The sequence below is a fragment of the Platalea leucorodia genome (genome assembly GCF_965183815.1).
Source record: "Platalea leucorodia genome assembly, chromosome: 2".
Taxonomy (NCBI): domain Eukaryota; kingdom Metazoa; phylum Chordata; class Aves; order Pelecaniformes; family Threskiornithidae; genus Platalea; species Platalea leucorodia.
Window position 1 is genome coordinate 62,646,631 of NC_138824.1, and position 14,515 is coordinate 62,661,145.

General features: G+C 36.7%; 1 protein-coding gene across 1 annotated transcript in view; it reads right to left on the reverse strand.

The window, feature by feature from the left end:
* NALF1 (NALCN channel auxiliary factor 1) overlaps positions 1-14,515 on the reverse strand; it is a gene marked incomplete at both ends in the record, with an annotated part of 487,096 nt that overhangs the window by 11,023 nt on the left and 461,558 nt on the right. The window contains one exon of the mRNA XM_082333435.1: positions 620-791. Within this exon, the coding sequence (XP_082189561.1) occupies positions 620-791 (172 nt within the window). The remainder of the gene's footprint in view (positions 1-619; positions 792-14,515) is intronic.

Here is a 14,515-nt window from a genome sequence, read left to right on the forward strand (position 1 = left end):
AAACCATTTTATAAATCAATGCATAGACCTACATTAGCAATATCTTTTAAAACTAAAATACTCACAGAATGTCACAAGACTCAAGAAGAGACCAAAAGATCAGTTCTTCACAAGTGAACGACTGATTCTTAAAATTCTTCACTAGTGAAAGACCTTTCCTTAGACATTTACCTTCCAAGAGCTTCTGCACAGTTTTAAATGCTGTGGCTCAGATTCTTCATTTATGTGACATAAAAATGCAGGTGAACAAAGGTGAATATACTAAAAACGGGACTTGCCTTTCTCTTTTTTTCTGAATATTGCATGACACAGCCTCTTTTCTCTGAGTACTGCATGATGTAGAGCAACAAAAATTATCTACCAAATTATTACGTGTAAAGAATAACCAGAACAAATTTCTTCTAGTAATTTTATTTTGTAAAGTTAATGACTGTGGCAAGCTGTAGCGTAAATGTGCATTACTAAATCTGGGCTCAAATCCTAGCACCTCCAGGAAACCTTTGTGATGAGGAATACCTTCAGGCTCTCATAGTCAGAGCTAATGGAAGAAACATTATCCACACTCTCCTTCACATTTAGACTTATGAAAACAAGTGAAATTAGCTTTTCTATACTATACCTGTACAGATGAAACTTGATAGTCCTCCATAGATGACATCATCATTGTCTGGTAATATAAAGGGACACCTCGTCTGAACCTCCAAACAGTATTGCTTGCAAGGAATTCTGTTGCTGCAGTGAAACTGTGTGACTTCAAAATACTGGGAACAGAGCCAGGCTTTGTAGACAGTCTGGAAAAAGAGAAGAACCAGAAGTATAGATGGATGACAATAGCACTGTCATTAGAAGAACATACTGTACTACACACCTACATTAATGCTGCTTCTGAAAGCAAATTTTGAGAGACTATCACCTGAGTAAAACATACTCTTGACTATCCTCCCACTTCAGAAACGAAAACTCCAGCCAAGTCACTTAAAAGCAACAGCTAGTCAGGACCAGGCTTATGCTATTATTTTATCTTAGTTTGTAAACAGGTATGTCTCCTAGATGGACCTTTTTATTAGACACATGCACACATGCCACACACCCCTGTCCCTGTACCTTATCATATACAAACTGAGATCCTAACCTCATTTGAAGTTGGTTTGGGAAAAACATATGAAAGTAAGTGCAAGAAAGAGTTTAAAACTGGGCTCAGGCCATCTCTGTTCTTTATATCATCTAGAGCTAAGCTATCAGATCGCAATAGATGGTGCTGCTTCCCTTCAAATAAAACCTTACCCAGTCCACAGCATTAAAACATACATTAGGGTTCCTGAATGCCAACAGCTGTAGACTAGGGGATAAATCCACAACAGTGAGGACCAATGTCTACATTTGGGAGCTAAAAGGAACACATTAAAGATTCTGTCATCTGATGCTGTGCAGCCATGGCTGCAGGACCTGTGATTATTACAATTATTATCATTATTTAAAAAGGAAAACAAAATAAATAGCTGATTTTAGTTTTGCCTGTTCCCTTCTGAGGAATGATCTTTGTCATAAGAATTAAACTAGCCTTTTGGACACAGAAAAGTTTCACACGTGGTCATACAAAAATAGATTGGACACCAGGCTACGAAGGTGATGAAAAACCTGTATGACTGAGTACAGAGAGGTTTGCTTGTCTCCCACTTTATTTTCCACGTATCTGTTTTGAAGTACATTATTTACTGGCTAGATACTTGCTATCTAGATTGTTATATTACAAAAATTTCCTTTTTGTATTCATTCAGAATATCTGAAAAGCTTAGTAACTACCTTTCCTTTATCACAGGCTGAAAAGCAATATAGTCAGATGATTATTTTCCTTCTTCCTAGACCTGTTTTTAATAAAAAAGGAAACTTAGATTAAATTTTTAAGCACTGAAAATTCAAAAACTGACACCTGAAAAGAGCAATCTAGCTGAGAGTTTGGTTTGATTTCATTATGCTTCATCTCATCAGTTACAATTTTTATTAGTGTCAGAGCAGCTTAAACTGTGTAATTAATTTCACTGTATTAGTCCTGGAATCACAAAACTTTTATCTTAGCTTGTTTGCAACAGTGGCAGGTATGGGTAAGGTTGCTAGGTGGTAAAGTGAAGCCTTTATCACTAATCTGTGGCTTGTGATTATCTCTTTATAGCAGCTTTTGCCTACTGCATTCTTTAGAACATGATTTTTTTCATTACAAATTCAATTTTAATTGTTTACAAAGGTTTCTTATCCACAGTAAATGATTAATGAGAAGGAAGACTAGGCGATGTGTGTACTTTTTGTTCTTAAATAAAATTCTAAACAGCAAGTGGTTTTTAACAGTGTTGACTATATCCCCTACCACATTTTTAATGCTTCAGTTGCTATGTTGATACTTGCGACAATAAAAGAAATAAAGTAATTGTTTTGTGTTTTTAATTAGTCATTGAGCATAGTCTATTGGTTGGAGACAGGAACGCTGGCTCTGATAACAGATGTTCCTTCCTGATCACTAGCACTGTAGATCCGTTCGGTATGAATCCACATTTTCTCTTCATAGGATAGATCTAAGAGTAGTAAGTTGGTTTATGAATCATATTTGAAAATGTGCATTAGTTTATAGGGAGTGTATTGAACAGCACACCATACATGGTAACAAGAAAATGAGCAAACCCATGTGTCTACTTAAACAAGACAGGAAATAAACGTTTATTCAAGAGCAGAAGTAAATAATGCAATCATAGACTTCTGTGAGCATTTTTATGTATCCAGTCTCAGTTTGTACACATCATCTTCCTGCTCTGATTCACAAGTCCTCAGCTTTGGCTCAAAACTACATTTGAACTCTTGTCCGTAGCTTTAAAGAATGCATGAGTATACCTATTCCTGAGATCTGTTTCTCAGGTAAGTGTCTCCCACTCTCTATCCTTTTTATTGCAGCCCCTTTCAATCTTATCTGCAGTCTATATCGAGATTTTTGATATGATGGTCCCATTTTGCTCTGTTTTGGCCAGTAAGGCTACATGGAAACTAAGATTTTCATAGTTCTGTCTGGATAGGAACTTAGGTCATATCTCACTTCAGGATGAGATGCTGATACTTATAAGCTTTCCTACCCCCATGCTCTGGTTTCTTCAGAAGATACTTCAGGTTTGTGGGACAAGATACCTCTGCAGAATACTGTAAGATGTCCAAGAAATAGTAGGTGAAACCCTCAGAGCATCCTGAAAACTAGCCTAGAAGATAGGAGATGCTGGTCTTCAGTCCTTCCCACAAAGATCCTTCATTTTTCCAGGTCTTTTTCAGGCCTGAGAAGTGACATGAAAGAGTCTGAGTAGTTGGAGGAGTGAACATCATGGAAAAGCACTAATTTAACACTTGAGTACTTATAGTGCATCTGAGGTGGAATTTAAAGTCACATCTAGATAAGGAAAAAAAAAGGTCAAAGCCAGATTTGAGCACTAGAGAAGGTTCACCCATAGTGCTTAGCTGTTAGCCTACTGCCTCCACAGCTTTGGCCTGTGCTAACTCATACATTTCCAGACAGTGACCAGCCATCGTCTGGGAAAAGGCATATTTCAAGCACTGCACCCAGTAAGCAGTTTTGATATGGCCATGCTGTTCTTTGGAGGAAAAGGAAAAAATGCAGAGGTCTGCAGATGAACTGTGCTGGGCCAGCTGGTAGACCAGAAAGTAGTCCCTCTTCACTCTTACTTGGTAGTACAAATGTGATTTAAGTGCCTGCTTTCCCAACAAAGACCCCAAATAACCCTTCTTGGACATCTTAGACTTTCTAGGCACCAAAGGTTTTACACAGAAATCTTCCTTTCGTGCCTAAAGATGTGCTACCCACGAGGCAGTACAAAAGCGTAAGAACTGATCTCATATTTGTGCATACCACTCACTGCTCAGCAGCCTTTGCATGAGTCAGCTGACCCAACTGAGTAAGTAGATCCAGAGCAGTCCAAAGTCTTTTCTTTGTTTCAATGATAGTGAAAGGTGACTTCTTTAGCTTAAATATTAGAAGCCTGTGATTTGGAACCGAAATGTATTGAATTTTTTTGAAATTTTCCTAATAGCAAAGCAGATATTATGGCCTTTGATCAGCCAGTATTCCTTCTTATACCCTGTAAAAGACAGGTTTTGGTTGGCTGGTAATTCTACTCTATCTCCTAGAAAATCCCAAATGCTGTTTTCCAGAGTTTTAAAACATGCACTGTATAACAAGGCCTGAAGCTATCAATGAAAACACACATTGGCTTGCATTTTGAGTATGGCATGCACTTTAGCAACTATGCTTTGATAAGAGGATATTTTTCCTTTTTTAAAGGACATTGATGGCTAAAACCAAAGATTTATAATCACAATAAATGATTGTCGTGGTTTAACCCCAGCCAGCAGCTAAGCACCACCCAGCCGCTTGTTCACTCCCCCCCGGTGGGATGGGGGAGAGAATCGGAAGAGTAAAAGTGAGAAAACTCATGGGCTGAGATGAAGACAGTTTAATAGATACAGCAAAAGCTGCGCGCACAAGCAAAGCAAAGCAAGGAATTCATTCACTACTTCCCATTGGCAGGCAGGTGTTCAGCCATCCTCAGGAAAGCAGGGCTCCATCACGCGTAACGGTTACTTGGGAAGACAAATGCCATCACTCCGAATGTCCCCCCCTTCCTTCTTCTTCCCCCAGCTTTATATACTGAGCATGATGACATACGGTATGGAATAGCCCTTTGGCCAGTCTGGGTCAGCTGTCCTAGCTATGCTCCCTCCCAGCTTCTTGTGCATCTGGCAGAGTACAAGAAGCTGGAAAGTCCTTGACTAGTGTAAACTCTGCCCAGCAAGAACCAAAACATCAGTGTGTTATCAACATTATTCTCATCCTAAATCCAAAACAGAGCACTCTACCAGCTAATAAGAAGAAAATTGACTCTATCCTAGCTTAAACCAGGACAATGATTCTCTTTAAAAATATTGCATATAGAACATTTTAAAGTATTAGTTACATTATATTAGTATTTTTCTATTTAATTCTCAGTGTGTCAATTGAAAATGAGTATTACTCATCCAAACAGAGAAAATATGTTGTGATACATATGTTAAGCTTTTCATGTCTTCTAGACGGTGCAATTATTTTTTATCTTATTGAAATACAAAATATATTGTATATGACTATTTTGAGGGCAGTTTTCTTTTCCTTTCTTTCTGCTCTTCCTGTAATTAAACATTGCTTCTGCCTGGTTTTTCTTTTTTTTTTTTGCCCCTCTCATTTCACATCTGTTCTGAATTGCATGATATCATTTGCTGAGTTGAATTGATCCCTAGGTATTTGTGAAAAATAAAGTCAAAGATTCCCACACTTTCTTTTAGAGAACTTAAGAAAGGATGTTTCTTATTAAAATATAAAATATAAAATATTCCTGCCATTTTTTTCCACGTCAATGCTTCATCCTTGCAACATAGCAACCTAGCAAACAACACATCCTCCTCCTAAGAATTAACAGAATGTTATCTTTATTTCTCACATAAACTATGGCATAATGAGACAGATAAATAACTAATTTCTGGAATATTTCTCTGCAGTGTAGCTTAACTGCATGTATGGGAAGTCTTTAAAGTGGCTTCAGCAAATTGTGGGTCACTGACAAAAGGTATAGAAGATCTTGTTTGAAGACATTGATACAATACTATCTTTGTCTTCCTGTGGTGGCATAATCTTTGCCAAAATACAGCTTTCCTTCTTAAGCAGATATTATTGCTCCAAATCAAAATAAGTCAAAAAAAGGAAAAAAAAAAAACCTACCCCAAAATCTAGAATGATAGCACCTCTTGTAACCAACCGGTTAGCTACTGCCTCTCATTCAAAAAAGGTCACATCTAAGCATCAACAGGTTTTGTGTGTGTGGTCTTATGGGACAAAGTCAATCATCTGCCTCATAAAGTCCACGAAAATGTTCACAGCTGAGCAAAGTGCCTCACTACTAGGATTCCAAGACCCATCCCTCTTTTCTTAAGCTTCAGCTTAAGTCTGAAGCTTAAAAAGGTTGTATTACAAATGATAGTTGATATGAGTTGTTCTGAACAGGAAAATTTATAAAAAGTAGGAGCCAATGAAAAATTCATAAATGCCCATTTTTATACACTGTTTTCCCTTATCTCCCCTATGTTTTCTGTTTTCTATTTCAGGATTATATGCATTCACTCTGGTTCATTATGACACTGTATTCTGGCTGCTTCCTTCATTCTGCTCTCTGCACTTATATTGGGTTTTCTCTGAAGACAGAGAAAAGATGGAAGGTGGATGTGAGGAAAAGACCATGTGTTAAATAGCCAGAGGCAGGGAAAATCCTCCAGATTTTCCATTAAATAAAGTTTTCCAGAGCAAAATTCTTAGTCCTTCAAAACATGCACTTTCTCAAGATTCAAGTCAATAAAACAAATGTCTTGGATTACATTTCAAGGAAAGCAAAGAGGGTCTGTGGCAGCAATAGACAAAGCTTTCACTTTAATATTTCCTCAATTAAAGAAGACAAAACTGAAACTAACTCCCAACATGAACTGAACTAAACTGGGTTATAAGATTGGGAAAGATATATAAATTATAGAGAAAATATAAGGATACACAACTATCAATGGTTTTTGAAGAAACAAGAGGAAATTTAGTCATTTTCACACAAAATCAGAACTTTAGAAGACAAAAGCATAATTTTTATTAATAGATATCTCATGAATTTAAGTCAAGCCACCAAAACCAAACACAAAACTAACACAAAATATAGATTTTGGATTTCTTAAATTTATAATTTCTGGTACATATTATGATTTTATATATATGTTGCATGCATATAATACAGAAAAATAATTAAAATGGACTTGTGTTTTCAGCTGGTTTGGGAGATAATGAAAACCTTTGAAAAATCATAGTTGCTAATAGAAATCTGGCAGACTGTTCTCAAAGAATGGAAAACCCCATGTTTTTCTGTTGGATTTGATTTTACTTTTTTTTATCAAGAGAAAGAACTCAGATAAATTAGATTATTGATGCATCATGGCAACCACATACATAGAGTAAATAACTGTATAGATCTAAATATCTCGTCTTTTTACCATGAACAGAACTTTAGGCACTGTATATTTGAAAGAGATACAGTCCTGGCTATTAGACAAGACACTATGTTGGAAAGATTGTATCACATAAGAATAAGGTGATCTTTCATGTACAGAAGCATAGCTACAAAATCTCAGAAGGGTTTAGTGGCAATTTTGCTCACCTAAATAAATTAAACCTACACTACCTTGCTCTTGTAGGAAAACACTGAAAAATTACACTTTCAAAAAAGTGCACCAATAAATGCTGGTTTTATATACCTGTATTCATATGCATGGATGCCTACCCAGAATGATCATCATCAAAATCTTGGCATTTGTAAATGATTAATAATGATAAAAATATATTATTAATTAATCAGATCAATTCATTATTTGGCAGTCTTTTTATTTCTACTGCAAGAGTTTCAAGCCAATGTCTGGAAGCAGAAAAAATATTTTATGACTTCAGTGATCAAGCACCCACCACAAATAACCAGTTTCAGCAATTCAAGGAATGAACACTTCACAAACAAGCCAGACACTAAACTGAATTTGCTTGTCAAATCATTACAGATAATAAATAGATTCAGAGCTAAGAAGAAAGCGAGGTTGTGTGTGGAGAATTTTGAGAAACTAAAAGAGCACAGTGTGTGCGTTTTCTCTCAGGACATCAGGAAGAACACTTATTTTTGTCTCTTTGTGCAGAATAGGAGTCCAGATATTGCCCCTTTTTAGACTGTTCTGTGTATCGTATGACATGTGAGGTTGGATGGTGTCTCAGGAGTTATTCTTTCTGGTCCTGAAAGGCCATCAGACAGAACTATTAGGTAATAACGACTGCATTATTTGCCTAGAGAGGAGCCAATAGCTGCTGCCCACAACATGTACCGTATCACCAGGTAAAACAGTGCATTGGCTGACCACAGCCCTGATCATTACACCAGCTGGCTTGCAACTGGCTGTGCCTGCACAAAACTAATTTTCATTGTATGACCATTATTTACTAAGACTGCAAAAACAATGGGAAGATAAAGTCGTATTTACTATGCATATATGCCCACAGTCTCTCTCCCTCCCCCTCTGTCTCACTCACTCATACATGCACAATACATGTGATTCTAAATAACCTAATTTCTGTCAAAACAGACTCAGTACATAGCCTGAATCATCTGAGTCACACTGCATGAGAAGTATCAGTAGAGCAAAATGGAAAAGCTCAATCAGTTTCATTCTCTATGGCTGCCAATTCTTCATAGTTTTCAAGAGATTAATTCAGCTCTCTTCTGCCCCTTCCCCCGTCATTCCTGACTGCTGTTGACATCACAGTTCTTAACGAACAGCATGAAATTTCCAGGAAGTACTTACTTTAGCTATTCTCCATGAAAATGACTGTTTTTTTTCTCACTGAACAAAAATTTGATGTTACTGGCTGGGTTGTCAAAATAATAATACAAAAGGGAACATAGAAATCATCAAATAGCTCTTACTGTGTAGATGTGGAGGATGGTGGGAGGGAAAGAAAGTAGGAAGAGAGAAGTCACAACAGAAACTCTCTCTCAAAATGGTAAATTTTCTGAATCAAAATAAATTTTAACTGCTTTGCACAGATGCTTTGCAACCATATTCATTACTCAGTAAAATGAAGCCTTCAAACAGAGAACAACTTGATAATTTCACCTACCAGTTGAAAAGGAAGAGGCCCCTCATGAACTTCAGAGGCGCTCTGTTCACTGACATTTTCAACCACATCAGGGAATTGTACCTTATTGGGATAAAGGAATTAACAATATTGCCTTGAGACAGTGTGATATGATTCCAGTTCAACTTCTCCCAAAGCTTGCGAGTATTTTGAGCTAAATTCTGCAGTATTTATGTATACTGAGGAGTACCTCAGGCTGTGACTGACTAATCAATTGATTTTTCCAAGAATATTCATGCAATAACTTATTACGTAAGCTGAGCTTTTTCAGCAGAACTGGACACAGAAACAGCATTCATCTGAAAAAAAAGAAAAAAATCTGGGTTGCAGAATAGTGATGTGGCTTTCAAGTATTTCCTCAGTTCTACCCCAGTGGTCCCCAGCCCATGCTGACTCATTGACAACAACAGTGAATAAGCTGCATACGGAGATCCTGTCAGCCTCAGTTTTAGCATATGATTTTCTGTAGCCAAAAGTAACCTTAAAGATTCTAGTATGCAACATACTGCCTATATGCAACAGGTGAATTCTACTTTACATGTCTAATCCCTGCCTGATTCATAGAATTATGAATGCATGAACTATTTAAAGACATTATATGTTCATTTAAAGTTAGAGCATATGTTTAAATCCCATGCTTTGCTTTTTTTTGAGTCTGGGTGAATTGTTGCTTCTGTGTGTTATTCTGTGACATTACCACAATCCATAATGTTGTCTCTTCTAAAGATTCCATCTCTACATTTCTATGAAAAATTTTTAAAGTATCTACTTCAGCCTAACTACCTTTACTTCATTTTAGTTTGTTTTACTACCCCATAACCTTAAAGGGTAGGGTCACCAAGTATATTAGGGAGTTAAAAATAGTAGTAGTTCTCTTCATGAGCTAAGACGTTGTCAATAATGGAGTTGGAGAAAAGCTACTGGTAAAGGTTGGAAAACCTTCTAAGCCTTCACTTGCCCCAGTAAAGACATCCACACATCTACTCAGAACTGTGCCTGAACACTGGCCAGGCAAAGATGAATGAATCAAACAATATATATATAGGGAATAAAGAGAAGAGATCTTAATGAAATTATGGGTTTCATGCCAGCAATGAGGGACCTCAGAAGAGCATGCCTATTTTTTTCTGTGATAAAGCTTTTGCTGTAAAATTCACTTTAAATCTTATGCATGCTGTACAGAAGAGAAGTAATAGCTACTGTCACCTACCAACTAACACACTGTCTGTACAGTGCAGTCTCCAAAAGGCTTTTTATATTTGGATCACCAGGGTACTCTGTATTGGTTTGAGTGACAGTGCATCTTCTTTAAGAAACACTTGGGTCAATCTCAGTGTCTGCTTTGTGCATCAGAACCTGAGATATCATGCTGTACAAGCAGAGATGTCTTTCAGATAGCTTACAAGTGTATTTTATATAGACTAACCAACCAAAATATAGATGGCTAACTGGTACAAGATCTGATTAAGTCTGACAAGGGTAGTGTTACAAATGTGAACTCCCCCAGGAACTTTGTCAGTTTTCAGCAGTAAGGACTGTCTGACTTCAGGAAAAGTGCATTTTGCATGCGTACTATGGAATAAAAATCAGCTGTTACAGAGATCCTTCTGCCCATGAGAGCTGCAGGACTTCTGGTGGCGTTTCTCTTCTGCTGACCTTCGTTCCCAGTCCTGTTCTGAGACTGTGGGCAGCCTCAGGATAGGGCTGGCTAAGCACACGTATAGTACAGAAATAATGAATGGATAAGAGGGATCGATCCTCTGTAAAGCATCTTTGCCAATAAGAGTCAGTGGCAGTCAGGTGATTAAATGTTCTTCATTGCATGCAGTAGAAAAACATATAATAAAACAATGGCTTTCAAACATGTGGGTTGCTGAAAATAAGATATTTCACAGGAACAGGCTTTCAAAGAACAAAAGTTAAAAAATCTATACTTTTAATTTTATTTCAACACTATCAAAATGAAACAATTTTGCCCGGGGAAATATTTCTTAATAAGGTTCAAACATTTCTTTCCAAAAAAACTGTTGTTATTCTGTTTATGCAGCTAAACATTGGTCATAAAACATTCATTTAAATACACATCACACTCTTTTGTGCTTCATTACATTAATATTGACTCAAAGTTGTTCTGCTTTGTGGAGAAGTTGCTTTGTACATGCACCCCCCCAAACCCCCTCTCCCTTTTTTTTTTTTCTGGGAAATTCTAATTTTGATTTTGATTTTTTTTTTAATCTAATCTAAAATGAATACAAATTAACAGTCTGAGTTTCCTGTAGAACAGACATATTTTCCAGTTATTCCATTCTACATGCATTTTTTAAATTCCTTGTGTTAAAAGACTGCACCAGGAAATGAGAACGTCTGTTTCATATTATGGAAACTTATGCCTGAAATTTACAGTAATCTGGGAACAAACACATCTGTCTGGTGGTTATTTTAACCTTTGATATTATTTATATTTTATTATAATGAATACTTTCTGTATCTGCATGATTGGAATATCATAAGATAAATATTTTAATACTTATCCAGAAAATCTTGATGCCAGTGAATGCAAACTATTGAATTAAGAGACAAAAACTTTTAGTGTTTCCTAAATGAGGGTAAATTAAATAAGTGAACTTGTTTCTTTCCCTATTTTACCTATTATATGAATAATTTCATCTGAAAGACATGCATGCTACTTTATTTGAAGATAGAGGAAAGGTAAACCAAGGTTGAAATTTATTTGCCAGAACATTGTTGATCTTATCTTCAGTTCATATACTACATAATAAGAGTTCTTTTAACCAAATACAAATGAGAGGAATGACAAGCTGCTCTGCTCACATCTTTGTTATTTATATTGGAAAAGACAACCAGAAAGATGCAAATATACCAGCTTCTAATACAAATATGTTTCTTTGATTATGGAGAAATTATTGCAGAGGAGATGGCATCAATGTCTCACTGACACTTTGGTAATCTTAAAGAGAAATTAGACATAGATATAGAAGAGATCTATAAGGTTCCTATCTGCCAAAACAAATTAAGCTTCTGCAAGGATCAGATGTTGTGCAAAAACCAGATCCACCAGCCCTATCTTTCTGGTGATTAGCCAACAAATCAGCTGGGGTCGTCATAATGATTAACTTCACTGTTGTTTTATAATACCCTAAACCCTGAACTCATCATCTGTATTAGAATTCAGTCTTAGCTCTTACTTAATATCACAAAGAAACTTTCTTTTGAAGATGATAAACAACCCTTTGGGTGAGCTTAAAGGAAATTGAAAATTAAATAACTCATTACAGAAATAAGTAGTCTGCTAAAAAGTAAAAAGGGGTTACTAGCCTTTGATTTTGTGAGCTTAATAGTACTCCATCTAATCAGACACTGTATTAAAATGTTCAAATGATTAAAATAAAACAAATTAATAATCCTTAGAGTATCTGATCAGCTCCCCTGGAAGATCTTAGGACCACTGACTTCAAGTCAGTTTGCAAGCGGCAGGGGACTGTTTTAAAGTTTTACTGTCTCTTCTAAAAATACATCTGAATTCATGAGCCAAGCGACCTGTCAAGGCTGGAAAGTCTTTGCATTCAACTCTGCTCTCCATCACTTTAAAAGTGATGGTAGTCTATATAAATCGGCTGAACATGACATTATTCAGAAGGCTGATACTGCTGACTACCAGTGTACGCAGGAGGCCAGGACAGTCTCTATAGCCTCTGCTTCCTCAAATTAAGGACCTGGTTTTCTCTGCCTACAAAGCTCCAGTGTTGTTCAGAAGAGACAATCACTTATGGGCCCAGAGGACCTCCAATCAACTTGCAACAGCTGCTGCAGATTCCTGGCAGATGAGGGGACTTGTCATAGGCTGATATAAACATACACAGAGAAATAGTTTTCTGTGCCTCGAATTTCTCTTTCCATTTGAAATTATAACCTCTTTAAGCATAAGACTTATTCAACTTTGATGTTGAATTTTCTTCTTGATCATGAAGACTGAAAATTTTGTCTAAATCCAAATAAGCATTCAGTAAATAAGTTGACAAAAGCTAAAGGCAAGGAGTCGATGAATCCAGAAGAAATAAGAAAATTAAGGCACCAAATGTAAGACAAATGCTTTAGAACATGAAATCTATTAAAAAAGAAAAAAAAACCCCAGAACTCATAAAAATAGGAGCCTGTCATAGTGTAGACTCTTATAAATGATGTCATTTGTATCACCAATGCAAGTTTATTTTAATCATGGTCATTTGAAATTGATCAGAAGAACATTATTGTGTTGTAAACTATCTAGAGACAAAGCAGATTGGCCTTACTCTTTTCTCTAGACATTTTTGAATGCAGGAACAGGGCTAGAGATGCCACTGCACTATGCTACATTGCTACACTCAATGTCCTCAAGTTGTGCTACCTCTCCCCCTTACATTTAAGTACAGATTGGCATAAAGACCTAAGAATTGTGTGATGTTGTTATGACATTGAAGTGAGACATCCAGACATCTGAAGAGGGTGAGTATCTGAGCTTAAAAGCAACTCCCTAGGAAAGGAAACCGGTCCCCCCTTCTTACAGTTTTTTTTCTCACACAGCTCTGGTTTGAGGCCACATAGCTGCACCAAAGCTGGCTTGAGCCCAGGTAGGCAAACCTTGCCTGGATGGGGATATATATGGGGGGATATATATGGGGATATATATGACATTGCAGTCAGAGCCATGACAGCTTGTGATCATGCATTCAATAGATCATATTTTCTGGGAGAGCACAATAAGCTCTCCAAAGTTTGCCAATAAGCTCAACATTAAGCTCACTCAATAGCTGGTGTTCCAAGTGAGGAGTTTCCCCACTCTGGTGTGGCTCTGCAAGGGACTAGGCATTTGCCATTGCAGAATGAAGCTTGTTATTACAGGAGATTACAGAGCAACAGGACAACTTGCACATACCTTTTGCCATTTCACCTGCCAATCTGGTGGTCACCAGCATAGAGACTGAAGCACAATCTTCTCACTTCTGATTTCCCAGAAGAGTTGGAAGCATTAAGTGTCTAAGGATTTGTGCAAACAGTCTGCAGTTTGGCCCACAGTGACACCTCACATCTATAACTTCAGCATTCAGAGCTCTTACACCATATAATGCAGTATTCATGAGACTTCAAGCTTTTAACCACTTCAGGAAGCTGTGTTACTTTTTTTTTTTTTTTTAGTTTTCTATTTTCCCTGTATAATCTCACCGTAATAGAGTTTGAGAAATCCCTTGAAAGCTAGTGTATATGTCGTATACTAGCATACAAAACCTATGATGCCTCTGAAGTTTATACTTCATCAACAGGCTCATAGTTCATTGGCTGTCTTTGAACATTTCTTTTTATATATTAACCATCTCACTACTGGGTTTACCTTAGAGAGAATTTGAGGTGTATTTTTGATCCTTTCTGCTACATTTACTCGTGTATAAAGGTAAATGAAACAAATCTAAGATATTTAAGACCCTATCCAATTATTCAAGCACTACAGTCATATACTTGTAGACAGAGATGGCTGATTCAGTTGAACACAAATTAAATCTTTGTCAGGTAAATTTTCTGCCATTAACAGTGTTGGAAGCAGAGATTATTGCCAGATATTCCTGCTGACATTCAGAGATTAAAGTGGAATTTCTCAAGCACTATTTACACTAGAAGTGCTTATGCAAATACCTAGATTTATCAGGTTTTGCCACTTAAAATCTAATACACCTTTTA